The sequence below is a fragment of the Artibeus jamaicensis genome, unplaced genomic scaffold (assembly GCF_021234435.1).
Source record: "Artibeus jamaicensis isolate MK-2021 breed Jamaican fruit bat unplaced genomic scaffold, CSHL_Jam_final contig_1128, whole genome shotgun sequence".
Taxonomy (NCBI): domain Eukaryota; kingdom Metazoa; phylum Chordata; class Mammalia; order Chiroptera; family Phyllostomidae; genus Artibeus; species Artibeus jamaicensis.
Window position 1 is genome coordinate 875,695 of NW_026521220.1, and position 25,404 is coordinate 901,098.

General features: G+C 60.3%; 2 protein-coding genes across 4 annotated transcripts in view; both read right to left on the minus strand.

Annotated features, from left to right (window-relative positions):
* Window positions 1-7,646: 7,646 nt before the first annotated feature.
* SUSD2 (sushi domain containing 2) lies at window positions 7,647-15,786 on the minus strand. 2 transcript variants are annotated; one of them, XM_037158808.2, is made up of 15 exons: window positions 15,642-15,786; window positions 13,918-14,125; window positions 13,613-13,764; window positions 12,958-13,125; window positions 12,269-12,443; window positions 11,986-12,187; window positions 11,694-11,779; window positions 11,342-11,610; window positions 11,125-11,268; window positions 10,874-11,038; window positions 9,776-10,024; window positions 9,388-9,660; window positions 9,087-9,263; window positions 8,823-8,925; window positions 7,647-8,706 (listed from the first exon to the last, which is right to left on the minus strand). In XM_037158808.2, exons 1-15 carry the CDS (start codon window positions 15,715-15,717, stop codon window positions 8,682-8,684), a joined length of 2,472 nt encoding a protein of 823 aa, XP_037014703.2. In that variant the 5' UTR covers window positions 15,718-15,786; the 3' UTR covers window positions 7,647-8,681. The 2 variants fall into 2 exon arrangements, with proteins under 2 accessions (XP_037014703.2, XP_037014704.2); XM_037158809.2 differs by having other exon boundaries at window positions 7,648-8,706; window positions 10,874-11,032; window positions 15,642-15,785.
* Window positions 15,787-19,194: 3,408 nt separating this feature from the next.
* CABIN1 (calcineurin binding protein 1) overlaps window positions 19,195-25,404 on the minus strand; it is a 123,959-nt gene continuing 117,749 nt past the window's right edge. For both annotated transcript variants that reach the window (XM_037158721.2, XM_037158720.2), the window contains exons 35-37: window positions 21,093-21,257; window positions 19,775-20,001; window positions 19,195-19,672 (exon numbers count right to left, since the gene is read on the minus strand). In XM_037158721.2, the coding sequence (XP_037014616.2) occupies window positions 19,529-19,672; window positions 19,775-20,001; window positions 21,093-21,257 (536 nt within the window). In that variant the 3' untranslated portion in view covers window positions 19,195-19,528. The remainder of the gene's footprint in view (window positions 19,673-19,774; window positions 20,002-21,092; window positions 21,258-25,404) is intronic.

Genomic DNA, 25,404 nt, shown 5'->3' on the forward strand with positions numbered 1-25,404 from the left:
GATACACACTGAAGAATGGAGGTGCAGGTGTGCTCCCGAGAGAGAGGGCGTGCCCTGGGTCCTTTGTCTTAGGGTTTTTAATTTTTTTCTAAAGGCAGGGATTTTAGGGGAGTTCTCAGGGGAGGATCTTCATAGAATACCATATTTAGCTGTGTATAATGCGCATTCATGTTTTGGCCCAAACTTTTGGGAAAAAAATCTTTCATTTTAATTTTTAATTCAATTATTTATTTGCTTGTTTGTTTGTTTATATTTAGATACTTTTTTGTATTATAAAGGAAATTTAGTAGTCATTTTTGAACATATTATGGTACAAGAAAATTTTAAATAATGTATTTTATTGATTATGCCATTACAGTTGTGCCCGTCCCTCACTTCACTCCCTCCACCCTGCACACCCCTCCCACCCACATTCCCCCCTTTAGTTCATGTCCATGTGTCATAAGTTCTTTAGATTCTATATTTCCCACACTACTCTTGCCCTCCCCCTGTCTATTTTCTCCCCACTGTCTATGCTACTTATTTTCTGTACCTTCTCCCCCCCCCCCCCCGTCTCCTCCTCCCACTTCCCTGTTGCTGACCCTCCATGAGATCTTCAATTCTATGGTTCTGCTCCTGATCTAGCTGTCCTCTTAGTTTGCTTTTGTTCTAGGTGTGGTTGTTAATCACTGTGAGTTTGCTGTCCTTTCACTGTTCATATATTTTATCTCCTTTTTCTTCGATAAGTCCCTTTAACATTTCATATAATAAGGACTTGGTGGTGATGAACTCCTTGAATTTGATCTTATCTGAGAAGCACTTTATCTGCCCTTCCATTCTAAATGAAAGCTTTGCTGGATAGAGCAATCTTGGTTGTAGGTCCTTGGCTTTCATGACTTGAAATACCTCTTCCCAGCCCCTTCTTGCCTGTAAGGTCTCTTTTGAGAAATCAGCTGACAGTCTGATGGGAACTCTCTCCTTCATTTTAATCTTGGCTAATATAATTATGATGTGTCTTAGTGTGTTCCTCCTTGGGTCCAACTTCTTTGGGACTCTGTCAGCTTCCTGGATTTCCTGGAAGTCTATTTCCTTTGCCAGATTGGGGAAGTTCTCCTTTATTATTTGTTCAAATAACTTTTCCACTTGTTGCTGTTCCTCTTCCCCTTCTGGTACCCCTATAATTCAGATGTTGGAACGTTTAAAGATGTGCTGGAGGTTCCTAAGTCTCTCCTCATTTTTTTGAATTCTTGTTCCTTCATTCTTTTCTGTATGGTTGTTTCTTTCTTCCTTCTGGTCCACTCCATTGATTTGAGTCCCAGTTTTTTTTCCATCACTATTGGTTCCCTGTGCATTTTGCTTCATTCCACTTAGTGTAGTCTTCGTTTTTTCATTTAATTTTCAACCAAAATCAACCAGTTCTGTGAGCATCCTGATCACCATCTGATAGGTTGACTATCTCCTGGTCACTTAAATTTTATATAACAAATAATTTTATGGTACAAGAAATTTTATATAACGAATAATTACAAAATGCAAGAACAGATACAAGGTATCAGAAAGTTTATGTACCGGTAACAAATTTATGATATTTATGCACCACAGAAGGACAAGAACTCTGGGTCACTGTCAATATCAGAAGCGTCATCTTGTCCAATTTCTGCATTGCTGGTGTCTTCTGAGGAGCCACTCTCCTCATCCCGGTAAATTTCATCGGCCTCAGCTCCATCCAGGGCTTTGCTGATGGCGCATGTTTTAAACAATTTTGCAGCCACTTCCTTCTCAACCGCATTCCAGGATCCAGGATCCAATCGCAAACCTGGGCGGCCGATGCTTCCTCGATCCTGCCTGTAGTTGCTTCGTCTTTAGCAAACTGACTGCCCCCACAACTCCACCATTTGTTCTTCGTTAGGGCCTCATCAGGCTTGTTTGCTGACTCATCAAGAGGTTGCGTTGGCGGGAGGGCCACCGGCTCCCACAGCAAGTTGGGTTTGCAAGCCCGCTGCCACTGCTTTTGCACTTTGTGTGAAAAGTACCACCCCTGTACAAAGCACACCCTTATTTTCTCCTCAAAAAGTGCGCATTATACATGGCAAAATACGGCATTCATAAGCTTTCCGGGTTTGCCCTTTAATGTGCTGACTCATCGAAATGAGCCCACAGGGTCAGAGTCATGGTCTCTGAGGACTGGTTGACACTAGGGTCAGGGGTCATTCATTGGTCATTGCCTCTGGTCCTGAGGTGGCCATGGCTTCGCTTCATCTGGTTTTGGACTATTCTGGGCATGGAGCTAAAACACCACAGAGACCTAGATGTCACCTCTCCTTCTACCAAAACACGGTCTCTGTGGTCCACAGACCCCAGGCTTTGTTCCTGGGATTATCGTCCTGAGGGCAAGGGTAGTGATGACGGCCATGGTCCCGCCAGGGAGAACAGGCAGCAGAGTCAGGGTGCGCGGGGGAGGCCAGAGTGAGTCAGCGTCTGTCTCAGCTCCCCTCCCGCTCGCCAAGGATTTTCCCAGCTTCTTGCTCTCCTGCCTCAAGGTCACCCCAGTAAATTCAATAAAATTGTAAAAAAATCTCAGTAATTAGAATGGAAAGAAACTTACTTATTCTGGTAAATCGTGGCCACCAAACCATACAGCAGAAGTCGTACTTCGTGGTAAAACAAAAGTGTCCTTCCCGAGGTGGGAGACCAGCCCCTTCTGGGGTAAGGTGGCTGTCACTGGGTCTCCTGATTTCCGTTCAGTAGTGGAAGGGCTCCTGCCAGTGGAGGAAGGCGAGAAAAATTAAAGGTTAAATACTGGAGAGGAGGACATGAGACTGCCGTTATCTGTAAAACCCTACAGATGAACTGCTAGAAATAGGTAAATCGAACAAGACCACTGAAGTCAAGGAAAAAATGCAAAAATCAATAATACTTCTACATACTGGCCACAAAAAAAAATCTTTTTGAGCGGAAGTCACTTAGAATAGCAACAAAACAAAACACACAGACAAAAAGATCTAAGCCCCAAAGTTAAAATAACTAAGGTATGCGAGACCTCTGCGCTGAACGCTACAAACGGGGATCGAGAGGATAGAAAGAAGACCCGGGCAAGCGGAGGGCTGTACCCCGCTCGTGCACTAGGCGGCATCATACTGTGAAGTTCTCCCAGCGTTCATCTATAGATTCGGGGCAACCCAACTCCAAATCCTAACAAGTTTTTTTGGTGGACATTGCCAAGCTGACTCTAAAGTTCCCATGGAAATGCAAGAAGCTGGACACGAGAGAGCGCTGACTCTACAGGTCCATCTCTGTCGAGTACAGGGCCCCACAGAACTGGTCTCTGGTGTGGGAAATCCGAGGGCAGCCTGGGAGAAGGGGGAGGGCGGGGCCTGACAGAGGAAGTGGCCCGCGGAGGGGCGGGACTAGTGCTGCCCCATTGCTCTCCACCCCCCTCCCCCCGGGCTGGCTAAGCGCGCGCGTTCCCGGTGGACGCACCCATGGAGCTGCATCCTGCCGGGTTCGCTCCCAGGCATGCTACTTATGCTATATTTTTATTTAAAAATTTTTATAGCCAGAAGTTTGTATTCTTTGATCAATAACCCCCCTATCCCTACACCCCCATGTAACATACCCCAATGCGAGCAAATGTCGGAAGCCTTCAGGAGTTTATGATGGAACTTTATTGGCCAAAGTTTTAAAGTTTTACCTGCACAGGGGTGAACTCTCGGGGTGTCTCCGAGACACACGGTGCCAAAATGGCTGCAGATGAGAGTCGCGCCTGGCACTTACAGCCTGGGGTTTTTATTGGGGTGAGCAAGCAAGCAAATACAGAAGCAGACGTAGCTGTTAGCAATTAGCTATCTCGAGAGAACACACATGGCTATGTTCTCTGCTTGCAACACTGGATACTTTTCTGCAAGGACAAGGTCATGCACAAGGCGGTTTATCTTGTTCAGCACTCTTTGTACTTTCTGTACTTTCTATCTTCCTTGCTGAGACAGTCTGGAGCCTGCCTCGGGTTCCTTTTGGCTACTTTTATCTAATTCCAGCCCTAACACCCCCCACACACAGCCCCCTCCCAACCCCTAGCCACCATTCTACTCTCTGATTTTGGCAGTTTTCGGTCCCACAGTTAAATGAGATCAGGGAGTAATTGTCTCTCTCTGTGACGCATTTCACTTAGCACAGTGCCCTCAAGGTTCATCCGTGTTTTTGCAACTGGCAGATTTCCTTTTTTCTCATGGAGGAGAAAATAATATTCTAGTGTTTGTATAAACCACATCTTCTCTATCCATTTATCCATTGACAGACATTTAGATTATTTCCATATCTTAACTATTACGAATAATGTAATAAACACTGGAATGCAGATACCTTTCTGAAACCCCATTTTTATTTCCTTTGGATAAACACCCAGAAGTGGGATTGCTGTATTATATGGTAATTCTTTTTTTTTTTTTTGAGAAGTCTCTGTACTCTTTTCCACGGGGGCTGTATGTACCAAGGTGCATTCTCACAACTTATACTAAAGAAAAGTTAAAGACACCGCATTCGTGTCAGTACGGGTTCGACCTGAGAATTAGGACCCCAATCTGGGAGCCAGCTGCTGGCCTTCTTGCCTTTGATCTGAGACTGGAGCTCGGGGTCCATGTGGCGGGAGTCCGGGGGGAAGATGGACATAAAGTGGAGGGAAGGACCCTGAGCTGGCTGCCATCCCGAGCATGGGCTGGAGCCCAAGACGATAGGCTGAAACCCATGTCTCTTCTTGTTGCCAATAGCAACAAGATTTCTAGCAGAAGCTGGAACTCTTCATCGCACACCTGGCCCAGGAGTCTGGGAAGCTGCAGATGGGAGGGGGTGGTGGGGTGGGGGCAGGTGGAACAGTTTCGGACCTGGCCTCTGCCCCTGCAGACCAGCTGAGTCAGCAGACGTGCCACAGCGAGTGTGAGCTTAAAAAAAACCGTGGATTCACTTCCACCCTCTCTTGTGGCCCACCCTAATCCTAAACACACAGGGGAGGGAATTCTGGGAATGTTGTGCAGCCGAGCTAAACCAGCACAAGCCCACACCAGTGCTTTTTCCATCTGGCAAAGAGAAGCATTTGAAGGCCCCTCACCCTGACGAGGGTGCAAGGGACCGGGTACTCGATGGGTTGGTGGGGAGCGCCAGTGAGTACAATTCTAGGAGGATAGCGCATGTGCTGTTTAACCAGCCACGTCTCTGAGTTTCTCCTACAGGTAAACTTGAACTTAGTTTCAAAGCACAATAGTGTTTGAGGCAAAAGACTGAGCACAGCTTAATGTCCACTGACTGAGCATTAAGTACCTTTGTCTGGTTTCCATTTATTTTTTAGTTAATTGTAGTGAAATACCTAAGTACGTAACGTTTGCCGTCTTAACCACTGTGAACTGTACGCTCAGTGGCCGTGAGCACGCTGACACCGGTGTGTGCCCGTCACCATCCTCTGTTTCCGGAACTTTGTCGTGTCCCAAACTGGAACTGGGTCCCCAGTAAAGCAGCAACTCTGCACTCCCCTCTGAGCTCGGGGCAGCCCCCGCCCTGTCTCTGGGAGTCTGACTGCCCCAGCACCTCATGTGCACGGGATCACACAGTTCTCGTCCTTTTGTGACTGCCTTGTTTCACTCAGCATAATGACCACCTGGTTTATCCGAGTGCTAGAGTGGGTCAGAAACTCCTTCCTTTTTGAGGCTGAAAATATTCTGTTGTGTGGATGGACCACGCACAGCTCGCTTACGCATCTCCCACACTCTCGATGCCCTGGGCTGCCCACCCCCTTCTCCGTGGGCAGTGTTGGGCCATGAGCCCTGTGAGGACGGGAGCGGGGGCAGGATGTGCACTGGGCCATCCTGGGACTTGCAGAAGGAGCCTGGCTGAGGAGGGGTCCGTCTCTCACTGTGCCCTGTTGGTCAGCGCTGCCCACTGTGGTCATCCACAAGGAGCGCCCAGAGGGAGGCTGGAGACAGGAGGAGGAGGGGTACTCCCCCCATCTCAGGCCTGCGAGGGCGTCTGTGGCAGGGCTGGTGCTTCCGCGGCTCCTGCTGGGCCCCCAGAGGCCTGTGTAATTCGTGCTGTGTGGGGCCTGAACCTGGCTAGGCAGCACCCTCCTCCATTGTCCCTCAGCCCTGGGGTGCGGCTGGGAGCATGTGGCTGTCTCACCAGCTCCCTTTGACTTCCCAGGTCTACTGTCACCTGCATTTCCAAGTCCCTGGATCACTGTCCCCCAACTCTGCCAGGTACAGGGGTAGGGGGCTGACCCCCTACAGGGGCTCATTGGGTTTCGGTGTCATGATTCCCAGCGACTGCACTGGGGAGCCCCTCCCTGACTCGGGCCCCTAACTTTGGGGTCTCCAGGGAGTCCATGCCTGGTCCTGGGAACCTCCGCCCTCATACAGGCCCAGATAGAACCCGTGACTCACTGGGGCCCCTGGGAAAACCCTGACAGGTGTTGGGGCTTCCCAGCCCGGCGGGCCCCTGGCACGGACAGAGTCCGATGTCTGGTGCCAGGGCCACAGACAGTGCACCTCTTTCCCTGCTGGGGCCGTCCGAACAGCTCTAGGGCCTGTCCAAGAGAGACAGGGGTGGGACTCGGGGACCCTAAGGGGAGCCAGGCTTTACTCTTAGGATGAAACCTAAGTGTCCTGGGCTGATGGGGGAGGGGCCTTGGCGGCCGCCAGTTTTCAGGCCCAACCACACTCCTCTCCCTGAGCCTTTCCACCTGTGGTGCCATCTCTGGGAATCCCACGGCCCTCTGCGTCCTGTCACGGCAGCTGTGAGACCATCCCAACTCCTCGGCCCCTGTGTGTCTGCTCCCACGTGTCCAGACTGCCTTGACCGTGATACCGACCTTTTACCCTCTGACAAGCGGCCGGTGGGGCTGGCTCAGCATGGGGTGGGGGGTGTGCACCAGGGACTCAGGTTGGTGGGGGGCCAGCCCTGCCTTATTTCATCTGTTAAGTACCTGCCCAGCAGCCAAGGGGCTGTCCCTCCACCCCACCCTACCCTGAGCGGGTTGCCAGAGCAGTGGGGAAGTAGGGGTGTGGGCTCTGGAAGGGCAGGAAGCACCAATCCTATCCCCATTTTAGTCTCCCAGGCACCCTCCCCTGGGTGTCCCCCAAACCCCTCAGTCTCTGCTCTGTCCCTTCACGTGCGCCCCTCTGCGCACCCACCTACTTCCAGAAACTCTGCGGACACAGCCTGCCCCTGCCACCTGGCACCCACCTCTGCCCAGAACTCTCCACCAGAGGCAAGCCTGAGGGGCTCTGGGATCTGGCAGTCGGTGCCCACTGGAGGACCTCGGGTGACCAGTGCGACCTCTCTGAGACCTGAGTTACAGAGACTGGGGAGGACTTGGAAGCTCCTCCAGCTGGGAGGAGATGCAGAGGTGGTCCTGCCTGAATCTGGGCTGCAGTTGTGACTACAGGCTGGCTGGCCTGGGCCCTAGCGCAGCCAGCACCTTGGTTCAGTTCTGACCCTCTGCTGCCCCCACGTGGCCACTCTTGGTGCTGCAGGCCACCGTGAAGAGGGCGTCAGCTCATAGCCTCTCACCCAGGGCTCTTCATCCTGTACACTAAGCATACCGTCCCCTGGCCCCCCCACCCTTCTCAGACTGAGGGGCCTGCTGGTCTAGAGGGCACCGCCCTGTCATCCCACCCCCCTCAGTGCTTTCTCCGACACCTACAATGCAAATCCTACCCTGTCTAGGCCCTCCCACGACCCCCACTCAACTGCCTGGTTACAAAGGGGCACTCCCGTCTCCAATTGTCCTCAAGCCAGCTCCTAGTCTGTTTCCAGGTCTGGCCCTGGAAGAGGGGCAGGGGCTCAGATGGGCAGCAGTGGGAGGACATAGGCAGGGCAGGGCCCAGCCTTCCCCGGGATGAAGGGGCAGGGTGGGCTCTGTCTCCACTCCGGGGCACCCAGTGTGGCTCCCCAGATGCTGTGCCCCTCCTCCCTACTCCACTGAGTGGCCAGAATTCCCAGATGGAGACAAGGCCGAGGAGGACCCTGTCCCAGGTGGTGTGGCAGTGGATGAAGGAACCAGACCCAGGTGGCTCTGGGCCCCGCCGGGCAGCTGAGGGCAGCCTAGAGGGACAGCAGGACACAGAGAGGAGCACCGCGGTTTCTTTCTCTTTGTAAGGCAGGGAGGGGGTTTGAGTGACATTCTGGAGTTAGAGTTACAAGCTCAGAGCTCGGAGGGTGACTTTGCTCGGGGTCCCGGGGCCTCTCCGTGCCCTGGGCTGGGCACACCTGCCGTCCTGGCCAGGACCCGGGTCTGGGCACCAAGGCAGCTGGGTGCTGGGGCTCCAGTGTGAGGGCACCAGGTCTCAGTATATCTGGAGTTGGAGCACAGGCATCAGACGCTAGATCTGAAGTATTGGCAATGGAGTATCAGATGCTGGAGTGCCAGGTGTTAGGGTTCAAGGGCCTGGAGTCGAGTCTGGAGAGCTAGAGCTGCGAGCACTGGGAGACAGGGCCTCGGGAGCAGCATGGTTAGAGGTCGGGGCCTGGGGCCGGGGCCGAGGCAGCAGGGCAGGGCACTGGGCCTCCCACCCACAGGCATTAAAGGCTCAGTTATCAGGTGTCCAGGTCCAGGTGCTAAGGGTTTGGGGGTTGAGGTATTGGGGTGCCTTCTCCTGGGAGGCTGGTCTGCAGCCCCTGAGGGGCCCAGTATACAGAGTCGCCGGTCAAGGGTGCTCCCCTCAGGGCTGCGAGGTCCACGGCGTCCTGCAACAGAGATGAGGTCTAGAGCCGGTGTGGGGGTCCCATGGACACCCCAGGGGCCCAGGGTCTCGGGGAGCTGAGGAGGGCAGGACCCAGGGCTCGTGTGGTGGGGGTCTCACATGTTGCGCTTCCTGCGTTGCAGCAATAGGTAGAGCAGCGCGGCCAGCACCACCAGGGCCAGGCCTCCAAAGACGATGCTCAGCAGCACAGTGTGGCTCCGTCCTGAGGACAGGGCAGGAAGTGAAGGCAGCTCCGGGCAGGGGCTACAGGACAGTGGGAGGCCTGGGGACTGGAGTGAGGCATATGGGAGGGGCAAGTGCATGGGCGGGGCCAGGTGGGCCTGGGCAGCAGGGGCCAAGCACAAGAGAGGCCGGCCATCTCACCTGGCTGGCATGCTGGAGCAGGGTAGGACCAGTTGCCATTAGCCTCGCAGGTGCTGACCTGCGCCCCCTCCAGACTGTAGCCATTATTGCAGTGGAAGTAGACCGTGGAGCCCACCAGGTACTTGCTGCCCTCCTTCAGCCCATTGGCAGGTGGGGCCAGCCAGCCACAGGACACCACTGGGGTAGAAACAAGGTGCAGACGGCCCTGAGCCACTGGTTGCCTCCTGCAGCCACCTGCCTTGGAGACCCTGTCCCAGTGCAAGGTTCCTGCCCCCTCACTCGTGTCCCCTGCCACCCTCACCAGGCTTCAGGCTCTGCACACGATGTCGGTGCAGCTGGTAGGCCACCCGAGTGGCATTGCCGAAGCTCAGGCTCCTGGTGGCTGCAACGTCGAAGCTGCAGAAATTGTTGTCCTCACACAGTTTGTCTGCCTCAGTCTCCTGGCCGGGGCTGGGGGTGATGTCCTCGGGGAAGAGCGGCTGGAAGGTGGAGTCATGCTTGGGCCCGTACAGGTAGTTGTTGACCAGCAACCGAGAGTCATAGGTGAGCAGGGAGGAGGCGTTCTTCACGGCCCCTGGGGAGACACGCAGCAGGCCCGGCTGGCAGTGGAGGGCCCCGCTCACCCCTCACTGCCCTGAGCCCACCCCTGCCAGGTCCCTTCCTCCAGCACAGGTCTCCTGGTCACTCACAGTCAGCCCCGAACTGGGCCAGCTCCCGGGAACTTGCGGTTGGAGGCAGGACTTTCCCACTGCGCAGGGTGAAGTCGTCTGTGGGGCTGTCATTAAGGGTCCCCAGGAGGCCTTGCGTGTGATTAAGAAACTTCTCAGGCAGCAGGACGGTCACACTCAGGAAGGGACCCTGGACACTGACCTCCAGGCCCGCCCCCGATGACAGCATGATCGATGCGCTATCCCCAGCAGCCACGGACAGGAACATGCCTGGGCACAGTGAAGTCAGGGGAAGAGTCGCCTCCTGTCGGCACCATGCGGTGACCCTAGGGCCCCAGGATGGGTGGGCCTGCACCCTTGGGGTTTCAGGGGAAAGGCGGGGCCTCCCCAGGGTCCATGCTCTGGCGGTGACACTCTGCCACTCCAGGCCCACACCTGTGCTGGGACCCCCAGGCCGATCTATGGTACAGGCCCCGGAGAGAAGCACCCCCGTGCTGAGGCCAGTCCTGTGGCCCTGGGTCCCTGGCTGGGAGGCAGCTGCCTCTGCCCATTCCAGGGGTCCCAGCAGTCTCAGTGCCAACAGATCCGTCCCAGGTCCCCACCCAGGCCACCTGGGAATCACCTCATTCATTCAGTTCCCTGAGGCAGCACCACTGAGGGGAGGGGCACGGGTGGGGGCTGGCACTCCTTAACCCTTAGCCCAGCTTCCTAGGGGTGCTGCAGCTCCCAGCAACCCTGGGTTCCAGTGAGGACTCAGCCGCTCGTCCTGGCATCTCAGGGCTCTGACCAGGGTGTGTCTCACGGCTCCGCAGGTGTGAAGGCTCAAGGTCAGAGAAGGTTCTCCAAGCTGGACTTTGCCCTCTGGGGCCTAGAACCACGTCTGCCCACAGGCCGCCACAGGCACATGCCCACTGTGCCAGCCCTCGGCAGTGAGGCTCAGTGTACGGGGGCCAGCTGATGCTTGGCAACGCACCCTGAGAGACCTGTCTCCACACCTGTGCCTGGCCCCCATCCCCGTCTCCTGCCAGGGCCGGTGAGAGGGGTGCAGGCCCAGGCGGAAGGGAAGGGGAGAGAGGTCAGGCGGCTGACCAACCTCAGCTGGCCGGTTGTCCTACTCACCCTTCAGGTCCATCCAGCTCTGCTCGGCAAAGGTGAGCACCTCCTGGTTCAGCAGCACCTGCAGGTCCCCCCTCCCGGGGGCCAGCCGGACCTCCACCACATCGGAGTTGCCCTCCTGGATGGCCACGGCGGTCAGCCTTGTGCCTCGGTCCTGCAGGCCTGGGGCTGTGGGTGCAGAAGGGGGTCCGCTCAGCCCCAGCCTCCCACCCGGGAAGACCCTGCGCCATCCCCAGGCCCCGGGCCCGCCTCACCCTCAGGAGTTGTCCTGGGCTCCGCCCGAGCCTGCACCCTCAGGTCGGTGAGCCCCGACTCCAGCAGCACATACTCGCCCCGCCCGTTGAAGGTGAAGTTGGCACCATCAAAGGTGATGAAATGCGGGTCCCCAAAAGCAGAGGCTGGGGAGAGTAGAGGGGCAGGTGAGCATCCCTGGCCCCGCCTGCCCAGGGCCCCGCTCTGGCTGGCACCCACCCAGGCGAGGGGGCCGGTAGCTGCGGCAGCCGCTGGAGCGCCGGAGGCGCATGTAGCGCGAGCATTCAGGCGCCCAGAGGCAGCAGTGGTAGAAGCTGATGACGTCGTAGAGCCAGTGGGAGAGGCCAGGCACACGGGGCGGTGCACGGAACGGGGGCGAACCCCAGTCGTGGCCGCGGTCCGGGGTGCTGCCGCTGGTGGAGTCGGCCGTCAGCAGCTGCGTGCCATCCGCCGTGTAGCAGCACTGCTGGCCAGCGCCGTACTGGGGGCTGGGGGCGTGGACAGGTCAGGCCTGGCGGCGGGATTCTGCCCTCAGGCTCCGCCCATGCCCCGCCCCACTCTGGGCTCTCACCTGGCTTGCACTGAGCGTACACAGTGCACAGCCCCTGGGTGGTAGGTGCACACGCTGCCATGCTCGATGTCACAGCCGTAGTCCGTCTGTAGAGCAGCAGGTTGCTGTCACCTGCCCCGATGTCAGGCTCTGCCATTCCCATCTCATGACTCACAAGGGGCGCCCCCCCCCCCCCAGGCCTCCACCTCCCCTCGTGATGTTCTGGGCAGGCGCAACGGGGTCCGTGGTGGGGGCTGCTGGCCACACCTGCACCCTGGCTTGCTCCTGGGCACAGACCTGGGTGGGGACTCACGTGGAAGCGGCCAGAGTCAGCCCGGGCTTGGGCCAGGGTGCAGGGGCAGTCGGGCAGTTCCCCCAGAAAGTCGGGCAGTTCTTCCTCCAGCTTCTCCCAGGCCAGGCACTGAGTGGTGGCCCAGGACACAGGGTCCGCCCGGAAGTCGTCGCCCAGGTGCCAGGCCAGCGCGTGCTCGTTGCTCCAGAGCGCGTGCACGTCCCTGCAGGCCGCGCGCACGGTGAGGGCTGCCTTCGCGGCTGGACCCCGGCCCTGCCCATCCCCTGCACTTATCCCTTCTCACTTCTTCCCCGCGTAGTGTTTGCTGCTGATGATCCGAAGTGCACCCACTTCCCACCTCTGGAAGTTCTGAGACGCGGGGTTGGGAATGAAGCTAAAGGAGCCGGAGTTGGGGGCGTTTGTGGCCAGAGGGTACAGGTAGGACCACTTCGCCATCCATTCGCCTGAGTATGGCTTCCCTGAGGGAGAGAAGGTCCCTGCAGTCAGCTTTGCAGCCGGTCGGAGGACCCGATGGGCAGGGGAGGTGTGGGCTCACAGAAGCCTGCTAGGTAGACAGACGACTCCCATAAGGGGACCCTCTCTGTTCCTCCCGTAAGGACCCTGGCTGGAGGACCACCACACCTCCTCCTTCCCCTGCACTCCGGGGCACTGTGCCTGCTCAGGGCCAGGCCAGCCACCCAGGGACTTGGAGAGGAGGGGGAGCAGGCCTTTTCTATTTCCAGGACACACTGTGTACGCAGGAGCCGAGCGCCCATCCCCATGTCCTCCCCAAGGGGCCCAGCCCCCCCCCCCCCCCCCCCGCACTGCTCTCCTCCACCCTCCTCCTGCCCCTGACACTCCTCCCCCAATGCCCCCAGGAATCTCCCCCTCACTGGGGGTTCCCCCCGCCTGTGATTCCCTTTGTCTCATCTCTGCAAGCCCGAAGCTTCTGACGTGACCGGGTCCGCACAGGCGGTCTGCAGAGTGCCTCACCTGTCTCCTCGTAGCCCCACAGCTCGATGGTGACGAGGTCGGTGGGCAGAGCCGAGGCATTCCAGGTAAGGGAGAGGGCGTCCCTGGTGCTGGTGGTGCCATAGTACTGCCAGTGCGTCTCATTTACCAGCTGGCTCTTCTCCGTCTCTGACACTTTGCTGGGGTGAACTGGGCAGAGGGAGGGGAGGGGACAGAGGACCTTGGACCCAGGGGGCCCAGGGGCTCTGGGGACTCTGGGGGCCTCCCAAGGACAAAGCATGGCAGTCTCATTGGAGCCATGATGTCCCCTAGACCCCCACGGCGGTGGGAAAGGACGGAGGCTGGCAGAGCAGGGCTCTGCCCCGCACTGCCCAGGCCTCTGGCCTCCACCTGGCTCTGCCTCTCCCCTGGCTGGGCCCAGCTGAGGCAGCAGGCACTGGCCCGCCTTGCTGGGGGACCCCTGCAGCCCGCACTCCTTCTGGGCTGACTCCCATCTGGATACCATGGGGAGGGAAAAGGAGCCACAGGAACCCAAACCCCAGGGCTGGGCGGGCCTGCCAGAGGACTGGTTCAGCCAGAACGGCAGGAACCAGTGGGGGGCCAGGTGTGCACAGAGTCACACCGGGGAAAGTCCCCACGGGGGTGCCCAGGCCTGGCCTGGCAAGGTGGGGCTCACCAGCCAGCCAGGTGCCTGAGCGGGGGAAGGAGCGGCCGTTGTCCATGGAGAGCGTGAAGGGGATGCGGCCGGTCTCATAGAGCAAGGGCGACACGCAGTGCACACGCCCCAGCGAGTCCACGTGGCCCAGGGTCTGGACGCTCTCCTTAAACCTGTGGAGGGCGGAGGCAGCAGAGAAGCTGGGCATGGGTGGGCTGGCTTTCTCCAAGGTCCGGGCCCCTGACATTCCTGGGGAGCCCGTTCAGCCAGCTGTCCCCACCCTTGGTCCTCAGGGCTCCACCCAGCCAGCTGAAGGGTGCCCTCACCTGCAGATCACACTCTCCACGGGGCTGGACCACGTGAGGTGCTGCACCACGAAGTCCTTGCCGCCCATCATGGAGCCTGAGTAGGGCTGGATCTCCAGGCAGAAGTCCCTCATGTCTGGGCAGCAGGTGCCCAGGCCGACGCAGGTCGGGTGGCACGAGCACAGCGCACCCCGGTCCCCACAGCGGAGGGAGCAGCTCTGCTGGGCATCTGGGGGAGAGGGCCCTGAGAGCTGGTCCCCAGCGGGCGCCGGGCTGGCCTCCCCATGTCTATATCCCAGAGAGAAGCATGCCCAGGAGAATGTGGCCGGGGACCGTACTGACCACCAGGTGGACACAGTGGAAAGCCAGAGGGCCTGTGAGCTGGGGCAATTCTTAGTACAGATTGCCCAGCCCTTCACCTGCAGGCTGGCTAGAGTGAGAGGAGAGAGGGGGAAGTGCCTCGGGACGCACAGCTCTGCAGCGTCAGAAGGAACCCTCAGCCTCCCAGTCTGCAGCAATGGCATCTCCGGATGACCACAGATGCCTGAGCCCTTGACGTGGCCCGGGGCCCTGTCTCCACTACCTGAGACTCTCTGGACCCACAGCCCAGAAGAGGACCCCTTGGCTTGCTCGTATGGGGTTGAAGTACACAGCTACTGTGAGTCGCACTGGAGGCAGGTGGGGGCAGCGGTTCGAGCTGAGCTGGCCCCCTTGCTCTGCAGGACAGAGCTGACTCACTGCTGGCAGCCCCAAAGGGAGCCCCCGATCTGGGGAGGGGGCGAGGGGTATGTTCCTCCTCTTCGGGGAGAGCGACGTTTTCAGCAGAAGGCCCAGCTCGGCCAGGATAGAGAAGAGGAGAGTGGTCTGGAGGGTTGGGCTGTGCACTGCAGCCCTTGTCTTTTCCTGCAGCCGCGCGGACTCCCAGCGGAGCTACGTCTCGGGGAATTGGTCCCTGGGGCTGGCAGGGCTGGGCAGGTTGGAGGGTGAAGATGCGTGGGGTGCAGGCTGGGGTCGCACATGCCACTCCGCCCTTCCCTGACACTCCCTGAAGGGGACGAGTCAGGCCTGGGCCTGGGCCATCCCCGGCCCCACTTGAATGCAGGGCTGGGCACTCCAGAGCGTCAATAAATGTTTACCGACTGAGGGCGTGATGGCCCAAGGAGGAGGGGGAGGGGGCCGAGTGATGCCAGTAGGCCAGCTAAGGGGCAGGAGGGTGGCGGCACTTCCCCCCCAAGGGAAACAGGGATGGTAGGGGGCTGGGAGGCCTGTGACCTTTGTCCTTACCCAGCAGGGGACTTTGGGGGGCAGAGTTCTGGCTCTGAAGTGTGGTTCTTCTGCTAGACCCTCTGGGGTTCCGCTCCACCCTGACAAGGCTGCATCCTGCCTCTGGCCAGACGGGGCCAGTGGGACTGGGTGGTCCTCCGTGGGCAAGCACACCCTCCATCAGGGCTCAGGGTACAGGCCAAAGGCTCTTCTGAGCCTGCGGCCACCTAGCCACTTCCCTCCCAGGCAGCCAGTGTCCCCCGGCTTCCAGCAGGTTCAGGGTGGGCACCACCCAGAGTCCCCCATCCCCGCTGGACGGCCCCTTGACCTGGATCCCAATTTCTCCCCACATCTCCCAGTACAGCCACAGCTGGCCCGACAGATAGGCAGATGCCCAGAGGGGTGTCTGCCCTGGGCAGGGCTGCAACAGACAGACAGACAGACAGACAGACGGCAAATAGAAAGGTAGGGTGAGGACGTACCTGCTGCAGGCCAGGGGCCTGGGCCAGGGGCTGTAGCCAGCAGCAGCAGGACCCAGGGCAGGAGGAGCAGCTCCATGGTGTGGCCTGCGTCTGCAGCTGGCTGCACAGCAGCGGCAGGGAGACTGGGAGGCTGCCTCCGCTCACTCCCAGAGCCTGGCCCCGCCCTTCCCGAGCTCAGCACCAAGGCCCCGCCCAGCCCCGCCCCCCCCACTGGGTCCCCTCTCAAAGTCCACAGGTGCCGGAGTGAGCCAGCAGGGCCCAATGTGCCCTATTAACACATTCCTAGCCAGCCAGCCTCGAACATGGGGGAGGAGGGCCTGAGCTTCCAGCTGCCGGACTTCTGGCACCTTCTGGCACTAGAGGAACCGGATGTCCAGAGGCTACTGCTCTGAACAATGGATCCCAACTGCTGGCCCAGAGCTGGGTGGCCAGGGCGGGGCTTCTGCAAGGGACTGAGCTTCAGGATGGGTGAGGCTGCACTTGCAGTCCCAGGATTCCAGTCTCTGTAGTCTTCTGCCAAAGATGCCCCATCTCTAGAACTCAGTTACCCTGTAGGGAGGCCTGTGGGCACCAAAGGAGGGGCCCCTGGGGAGTGAGGGCAGGTGGGCGGGAGCCATCAGGTCAGCGCCTCCTTTGGAGAGAGGTGGTGAGGGGTGAGCCCAGGGTGGGGAGCGAAGACCTGAACCCCGTGTTCTAGAGGGAGGCTGCCCAGCCCCACCCACTGCTGCTGCCTCCTGAGGAGTTTGCATCCTCTGTCCCCTCTGTGCTCCCCTCCCTGCCTTCTCTTGGTGGAGCTGAGGATGCCAAGGCCCAGGCAAGAAGGGAGGGGCCGAGGTCCCTGGGAAGCAGGAAACCCTTGGCGGCGTCTAAAAGCCCCTGAAGCCAGGCCTATAGGAGGCCCAGGCCTGAAGCCCACCACGCACCTGGTTTCTGTCACATGGGCTGGGTGTCGGGTGGGACAGGCACAGTCCTCTCCGCAGTGGCATCTTCTCAAGGTGTCCAGAAGGGACGCCTCCCTCGCTGGGAGCTGCAGCCAACCCTGGTGCATGAGCCTAGGCTAGCTGGCCGTGTCCTGCCTTAGCTCTGGACTGGCAGGCGTGCCTGCAGTAGCCCCCCCAAGCATCAGGGAGGCTGGCCCGGGGAGTCCCAGCTTGACTGCTAGGGGCTTGGGGCACCTCTTGTAGGCAAGACGCAGATTAGTAAGAAGCTGGGAAAATTCCTTGCTGAGTGGGGAAACTGAGGCCGGAAGACCCCTGGTCATGTGGTTTTGGCCCCCTTGACCTTTCCTCCCTAGGGATGACCTCCAGGCCTGTTATTCCAGCTCCAGCCCCAGGAAAGCAGCAAAACCGGGTGGGCGGGGCCAGGACCAGCCACAACTACTAATGACCCCCTGGCCTGTCACCGACCAATCAGTACGGACCAGACCTTCAAAGATCACACCTGGAAACGCTAATGAATATTCTATTGAAATTCTCCCTTAAACTTCTGTCCTTCATGAAACCCCAAAACACAGGACCCCAGGAGAGCAGGCTAGAATGTGGCCATTCTCTCCAGGGAGCACCCTGTACCCTGCCCTCCCACTCCTCCCCCCATGTGCGCATCTCCCTTCCCCAGGTCCCCTTGAGACTTGCAACCAGGGGAGCAACGAACGGGCAGCAGCAGCGTGTCCTGGGCTGACCCCCTGAACCCCTGAACCCCAAGGTCCCCTTTCGTCTGACTTCCCAGTGAGCAAAACCCACCCTGCCTCGGCTCTCCTGTAGCTTCTGATGAGGGAGTTAAGAGCTGGAAAATTTTAGTTTAACTAATAGCTAATCAGCTTAGTGATCAATGCACGTAAAAGCTTTTGTTCCAAGAACTGAAGGTATGACCCACCCTGCCTCCAAGAGCCCGTCAACAGCTCCACCTTCCTTCCTCAGGACTGGGAGCCATCGAGATGGCGTCTGAGCCACCGTGTTCCAAGGTGAGATGCATACTGCCCAGGACGCAGCTGAAGACCACGCCCTGGGTGCGACTGAGGAAGTTGTTTTTAATCCAATTAACTTTCCCCTGAATTTCGAAACCCCTCACCTCACCTTGTTTATTCCTGGCTATAAAAGCCTTGGCCTAGAAAGAAAAGGGAAGATGGTCTGTTAGGGTGCGACCCCACCATCTTCTCAGACCGCTGGTCATCTGAGTAAATCGCCCATAAAGATTCAATCGCTGTCACTGCTTATTGGGTTTGTGGTGACAGGCAGCCCGAAATCTGGTGTCTTTTCCAGTTCCACTTCTATGCTAAGCCGTTGTTTCATTGTCAAAATTGTCAGCTTCAATAAACACACCCTCAACACCACCTACACTTGTGCCGAGAAGCCTTTCCTGCAGGTCGAGAACCCACCTGCTACCCTCCGGCCAGGGCAGGCCAGGCCCCTTCCCAGTGCAGGCAGTGGGTGTGGGCGCCGAGGCCCTGCCCCGGCAGCGGCCCAGACACCCAGCCTGGGGGCTGCTGCTGGCACTCATGCCAGGCCCAGGGCCATGGTATGGGCTAGGGAAGGAAGAGGGTGGGAATGCCCCTGGGGTGGTCCGAGGTGCCATGCAGCCAGGAAAGGAAGGCCCTGGGAGTGGCTGGATTGTTCCCAGGGAGCGTGGCTGCAGACCAGAAGGGAAGGCTGCTCTTTACTCTTTCCAGGCTGCGTGCTCTGGCTGCAGGCGCTGGAGGAGAAGGATGGAAGAAGTCAAGAAGCTGGGAGTGCAGCGTGGGCCTGGGCCCTGGGTGGAGGTGGTCAGCTGAGTAACTCAGAGGGCCGAGACACAGCAGGCTCGGGGAGGACCCATCCAAGGCGGCTGTGCTTCTGGGTCCCTGTGGTGGCTCTGTGAGGCCTGGGCTGGGGGCACGAGGTGTCCAGCCCACGAGGGGCAGAGCCAGCCTGGAACTGTGGGGGCAGCTGGGCCCCTGGTGGGGGCTGACAGTGTGGACAAAGGCTGGTTGGGGCTCCTTGAACCTGTGCCTTCTCAGAACGGTTGGGCCTGAAGCCTGGGAGGGCGGGGCCAGCACTGCAGGCTGGCTTATCGAGCTGACGTCACCAACAAGGGGCCCCACTTTGTATCTTGCACTGAGCCCCACAACTTACGTACTGTTAGAGGCCAAGCGTAGTGGGAGGCAAGTGCCCTTCCCTCTGGCCCTCATCGCCCCGCCCCCCAGCGCACCCTTCCTGATACAGACCCTGCCCCTCAGGACGCCCAGGACCCCCGTCACATCGGGATGCAAGCCAGCTCCTCAGCACAGCCTGGGCCCCACCGTCCCCTGCAGCCCCCCACCCCACTCCAGAGGGACGGGCCCTCAGACCTGGTGTCCTCCGGGATGTTCCTGACACCCGCCCCAGGTCTGGCGCCGTCTCTCCCAGAAGGGCCTGCCCCACCTGGCTCCCGGGCCTGTGCTTACTTCCCTCGACTGAGCACCGGCACCTGCTGTCAGGGTGCCCGAGGCCTGCACCCAAACCTGCCCCGTGACGGCCCAGAAACGCTGGATGGCAATTGGCTAAGGGAGGCCCTGGGGCAGTGAACGAAGAGGCAAAAAGAACTGCTCCATCTTTATTAAAAAAGAAACCAAAAAAGGGAGTGGGGTGAGCCCGGCCCTAAATGACCCTCCTGTGGTGCGTGTGGGCAGAGCCTGCTGGTCTGGGCACCGAGGTGTGGACGGCCTCCTGGGCTGGGCTCGGGCACATTTACAGCCCACATTTCATAGAAAAGGGTGCCGGCCTGTGTGGACTTCGACCGACCAGTGTGTCCATTTTCACGTGGCCGAGCTTGCTCCTCTGGGCCCCACTCGGTGGGGACAGCCCCCCACCCCGGCGGGCTGAAGGATGCCACGTAGGAGGGGGGCTGAGCAGCTGGGGGCCTCCGGGGGCCTCTCAGATGTCCATGTAGTCGTCCTCCTCGTCCGTGTCACTCTCCAGCGAGGACTCCTGGCTCGACGTCTCCAGGACCTCCAGGGCTGGCTGACACAGGCGCTCCTTCCGCACGGTGGCAGCCGACTGGGCAGACAGGATGGCTGACTGCAGACCGGGCAGGGCACTGGTCAGAGAGGCCCGGCCTGGCCCCAGGCCCCCTCCAGCCCCAGCCCCGACCCATGATCCCTGCCCGGCACCCTTGGTCACCTTCAGCTTCTGCTTGGTCTCCTCCGAGACGCTGCCCTTGGGCGAGAGCAGCGTTGGGGTGGGCGGTGTGACGGTGATCTCGGGGGGGAACTTGGTGGCGGCTGAGGGGATGACCAGCTTTGGCATGTTGGGCAGGAGGCGAGACTTGGCCCGGCTGGGCTCTCCCTTGCCTGGGTGGCCTTCAGGTGGCTGTGCACTCCCACTGCTGGGCGCCTTGGAGCTGGCAACTGTGGGGTGGACCTTGGACTCAGAGGTTGGCTCACAGTCTCGGAGCCTACCCGCCCCTCCCCAATCTGGGCCTCAGTTTCCCTTCTGGAAGACAGGGGCCCAAGAGCGCCTCCCCTGCCTACATCAGACCCTGGGTGCCTTCTCTTAGCCTTCCCGCCTGTGCCGGCTGCAGAACCCAGGTCCCCACCATGTTTTGCTGCCGCCCTGACCCCGGGCTCTGGCTCTGGGCCAAGAGCTGTGGGGGCTGGGACAGTGGCTCTGGGAGCCCCGGCCTGGGACGAGGGCGAGGTCCCTGCGCCTTCCCTGGGCTTTCACAGGCCCTTCGGGGGGCCGTGTATGCGTGAACTCTCGCTTCCGGCAACTATCCGAGGACACATCTCAGCAGTGCCCGTGTCACGGGGGGGCGCCGAGGCCCAGGGCCCCCAGGCCCACCATCCCCTCATGCTCCAGGGCGGGCACGGGGCTTCCTGTGTCTGGAGCCTGGAGGCAGCAGTTCCGGGCAGCAGCTTCTGGGAGCCTGGCTGGTGTCCACATTCCTCCCCGGCCCCATGGCTTTAAAAGGAGCAGGGCTCACTCTGAGCTCAGGCCTGGCACCAGGCCCTGCCGCCTAGAGTGGGGTCTGTGAGAGGTTCTGGCCCCACGAAGTCCCCAGGGGCTTGTCTGGGTGGGGCAGCTGCTGGGAATGGGCTCTGATCGGACACGCACGCTGTCTGACCCAGCCCCACCAGCCACCCCCCCTGCCTGCCTCCTCCCCCATGTGCTCCCCTGGCACCATCTGAGCCCTGCCCCCGCCCCCCACCCCGCTCCACACTCAGCCCGGGCCCAGGATCTGCCTGCCCTAGCTGTTCCCCTCTGTGGAGCAGAGGGTGAAACGAGGGCTCCCGGGGGCTCCCCTCCTACTCTCTCGACACCTCGTCCCCACCGGGCTCTTCGGTGGAGGCCTCCCCTGCCTATAGCTCACCACTGGGCCCTCCCCAGGCCCCACCTGCCAGCCCCTTCCATCCTTCCAGGGGAGGGAGGTGCCTCTGCTGGGAAGCCCACCCTGGCTGTTGGCCATGGGTCAGTGGGGGGCTGCTCCAAACTGCCTTACCCTGGCTGCAGGTGGGCTCGGTGCCTGTGTGGGGGGCGGCCTCTGCGGGCCAGCAGTGTGGCTCTGCTGGGGGGCCCTCGGGGGCCGTCTTCACCTGTTCGCTGCACTGAGGCTCCTGGGGCGGGAAGCTGGTGCCCTCTGCCCCTCCTGCTGGCTCTTCTCCCTCTGTGGGGCACAGGGTGGCTGTGGGTTACATCCTCATCCAGTTTGAAGACCAGGGCCCCGCCCACCCTCGCCCTAGGACGCCCAGCAGGGGACCTGCACAGAGGCAGAGGCAGCTGTCCGCCTTTACAGAGTGGCCCTCGGGCCGGGCCGGCAGAGGCACCTCTGGAACAACCGTATGGGCGCGGCCAGGCTGGTGCTGGCAGGAAGCCTCTTGCCCCGACCCCCACAGTGGGCCCTGGGGGGTTGGCTCCCCACCGGGACTGTCATGTACCTGACCCAGTGTCTCCCCACGTCCCCAGCCTACACAAATAAATGGCAATAATAAACGTGGTTTTGGGTTGGGACCCAAAACCAAACCAACCATCTAAGACCAAAGCGGCTGGAGTGGCATGCTGGCATGGTGCCCTCCCGCCAGGCCATACCTTCCCGGGTATGAGACAGGGACTAGGACCCGTGCCAAGGCCTGGATGGGCCCAAGGGAGAAAGACTGCACTGTGGCCACCAGCCAGGCCATTAGTCAGCAGCAGTCTGCTTGCGCCCAGGCCTCCCAGGCCCTGCCTCCACCCTGTCCTCCACCCTCGGCTGCATCCCGGCCTCTCCACAGTCCGGTCCGTATGCTGCTCTCCTCTTCTCGTTCTAGTTCCGGCCCAGAACCTCCCACCACACTGGCCACTGCCCTCCTCCCCTCCCCTCCCTCACTCTGCCCATCAAGGTCCTTCTTCTGCCAAGAACATTCCCCACTCTCCATCAGGTGAAGTGCTTCCCCACCCCGCACACAATGGCAGGCGGGGAAGAGCACCCTGGATGGCTCCTCCTACTGCCCTCCTGGACCCAGGGGGCAGGGGGAGCAGCCACACTGCAGAGTCACTGGGGCAGGACTCGGGCCCCTACAGCCCGACGCACACCCAAGAGGCAGGCCCATCTGGTCCAGGCCCTTTGAAGTGGCAATGCCCTGCCTGCCTCTCCTCACACAGCTGCTCCCTAAGGGCCTGGCTGAGTGGCCTGCGGGCTGCTCAGGTCGGGTGGGGGGGGCACGGTAGGGGAGAGGCAGGAATCTACAGGACAGGGCCGTGATGCGGAGGGGCCTGGCACACCTGGAGCTGGGAGGCTCCCCTCGTGGGGCCAGGCGGCAGGCTGACTCCCTCCCTACCCAGGGCACAGTCTGCCTTTCCCAGGCCCTTCCTCTTTGGTGATGACCAGGAGGAGGGACACTGGGGGCAGGGGTGTCCAGCAGAGACTCCAGCACATGGGGTGGTACTTCTCAGGCCAAGCAGCCCCTCCCTTCCCCAAAGCAACTGTGATAAAAGCTACAGGTGGGCCAGGGAGGAAGGGGCCTGCAGGGGCACCGGCCTGGGGGAAGGGCTGTCTGGGGGAAGGACTGCAGGCTGGGCTGCAGTCCTGAGCATCGGGCCCCTCTGTTCCCTGGGCAGTCTCGCAACAGTCTGGCCCTGTTTCATACTCTTCCTGGCTTCCTGGCTGGCATAAGGCCGGCACTGCAGCCCCTCAGCCCCACTGGGAGGGTGGTCCCTGCTCCAAGTCCTCACCGAGGCTGGTCCTCTGGCCTGCAGTCTCCACTTCCCCCGTTCTACTCTCCCCACGACGGGAGGCCTGACCACCTCAGTGAGAGGGACCCTCCCTCCCTCGTGAGCCAGGAGCTCTGGCGGCTGGGGAGGCAGAGGAGCCCAGGTCCTCCGCTGTGGTGGGCAGACGCCCAGCAGACGAGGATAAGCAAGTGCCCGTGCTTGGCGCAGGGTTGGGCACAGCGGCAGACAGCACCATGGGACATGAGTGGTCAGGAGCCTCCTCAGATGCCTGTGGCCAACCATGAGGCCCCCCCAGGGGTACACCTGCCACATGTGGCCACTGGCCCTGGCGCGCCTGGCCTGAATAGGTGCGTGACGTCTTTCCTAGCGACCAGGGAAGCTTGAGAGCACCCGCGCCTGTCTCAGGCTGTGCAGGAAGGGAGTCAGTAGTGGACGGGGCCAGCCGCCTTCCCTCTGTGTAGAGGTGGAAGGCCTGTGTGAGGGGCACCCCTGTCAGGGGAAGGCCTGCCCACGTGGGGACAGTGCCCGTCAAGGTTTCTCCTGTGGCTGACCTCCCCACGCTCACACCTTGAAGACAGTGTCCTGGGAGAATCTGCCCTTAAGCCTGCGCTCCCAGTGGCTCACAACCTCCGGTGCTGCCAGCCCCAGCTTCAGCTCCAGGCCTACACACCCTCTGGTCTCTGGGCAGCTGCACAGGGCAGGCGCCACACCCTGCCCCCTGAACCCACATCCAGTTCTGGACTACCCGCTGGCCACCAGGAGTGGCAGATGAGGCCACAATGCCAGGCCGCCCCATCACATCTGGTAAAGCAGTAAACCCCGCCGGGCGGCTCCTCCCTGGTGCCTTCCCTGTTCTGGAGACTGTGGGAGGCGGGACCTGGGAGACGTGCCTGTCCTGGCCCTGACCTCTTGCCAGCACAGAAAGCTTTGGAAACCACTGGGGACACCCACCTAACGTGGCCAGCAAAACGCCATCCATGTGTGGCCGCCCAAAAGACAAGGAGGCTACTCTGTGAGGCAGGGGTGCATGTGCAAGGTGCAGGTGCAGGGAGGGCTGGTTGGGGGGCGGGAGGGCTGGTTGGGGGCGGGAGGGCTGCTTGGGGGCGGGAGGGCCTGGCGGTGCACCTGGTCCCTCTGGGACCACTTCTCCCTTGACGCCCAATGTCGTGAGAGAGTTCCATCCCAGGAAAAGACCGTTTAATTAAGTTTCAGGAAAGAAAAATGTTAAGAGAGAGTCAACTCTCCAGGCTGAAGGCTATGCATCAGGAAGCACGTGCTCTTCCACAGACCTAACAGAAGGAAAGAAGGTGTGAACTGGAGTGTTTGGCCTGTTTGGGCCGTGGGACCAGGTATGGGGGGGGGGGAGGCAGACAGGCTGCAGGCCCTGAACGCGCTGAGGGACCCTCCCTCCCTGTACCAGGCTGTGTGTGGCCAGTACCAGCGATGTCCCCGCATCTCTGAGGTTAGGTTACAGAGGACAGCAACGCTTCCTTCACATTCTCTATCTGTCTGTCTGTCTCCCTCAGATCCCCGGCCCTGGGGGAAGCCAGTGGCCATGGCACAGGGTCACTCGAGCTGCTGGAGTGGCCAATGGCGGAGGACCTGAGGCCTGCCCAGGACCTAATCGGGGTGTCCCGAGTCCGGGGTGCTAGTGCCGGCACCTCAGTCTCGCTGTGTGCGATGCGAAACCGAGATCTGATGGGCCAGCTGAGGCCACCTGGCGGCGGGGCCCCCACTTACAGTTCTCCAGCTCCCCGCTGCCCTGTGGCCCTCAGAGGCCCCTCTCAGAACAGATGGCTGCAGGAGCGGACCCCAGTGAAGTGACCCTTTATCTCACGGGGCTGTGGCCAGCATAACTGTCACTGACTGGGCAGAGTGCTTCCACCGCCCAGCTCCTCGAAGCAAACTGTGCATGTGTAGGGGGAGCATCAGGTGAACACATCGGTGCCTGAGCTAGAGACGTGGGAAAGAGCTACAAGAGGAAGGCCGCCACCCTCTGCCTCCACTTACACAGCTCGACCTGGGAGCAGTACCCCTGGGTCATGGCAGCCAGGGCTTTGAGGTCTGGCACCTGTTGGGCACTCTTGCTCGGGTGGCTGTCCCATCCTTCAGGAAATGATGCAGCCGAGTGTGCAGGGCTGAAAGCAGCAGTCCCAGGTGTGACCCTTGCTCAGGACTGCAACTGGGAGGACCGGCAGGCCATCAGGGATGCCCTGGGTGTGCAAACAGGCGGGTGCTGGCCTCTAGGCCAGTGCAAGGCCGTGGCCCTTATGCAGACTGGGTCTGCATGGCAGGAGGGGGGCTCTGAAATGGAGGGTCCAGACAGCGCCTCGCCCACTGGCCTCTGAGGCTTCACCTCAGTGCCCCCTCCTCAAAAAGCCCCAGGCTGCTCTGCCCCTCCCTGCTCTGCTGGCTGCCCCAGCTGCAGCCACCATTCCCAGGGGCGCCTGGGTCAGCAGAAGGAATAAGGGCTCCAAGGCCCCTAATAATGGAGCTGCCCCGCCCTGCCCTTTTCCTCTGCCCCTGCCCCCCACAAAACAGGCCTATGAGGTCACAGGTGTGCTCAGGGTGAGGACTTCTGCCCCTCCTGAGTCTCCTTCTGA

Bases quoted from the DNA above. Each gene is read 5' to 3' on its own strand.
- SUSD2 (XM_037158808.2), bottom strand. From the start codon at position 15,717: ATGGAGCTGCTCCTCCTGCCCTGGGTCCTGCTGCTGCTGGCTACAGCC. The intron at 13,126-13,612 runs GTGAGCCCCACC...CCCTCTGCCCAG, and splicing joins CTCAGGCACCTGGCTGGCTG to TTCACCCCAGCAAAGTGTCA. The intron at 11,039-11,124 runs GTGAGGCGGGCC...CTGCACCCACAG, and splicing joins GCCCAGGACAACTCCTGAGG to CCCCAGGCCTGCAGGACCGA.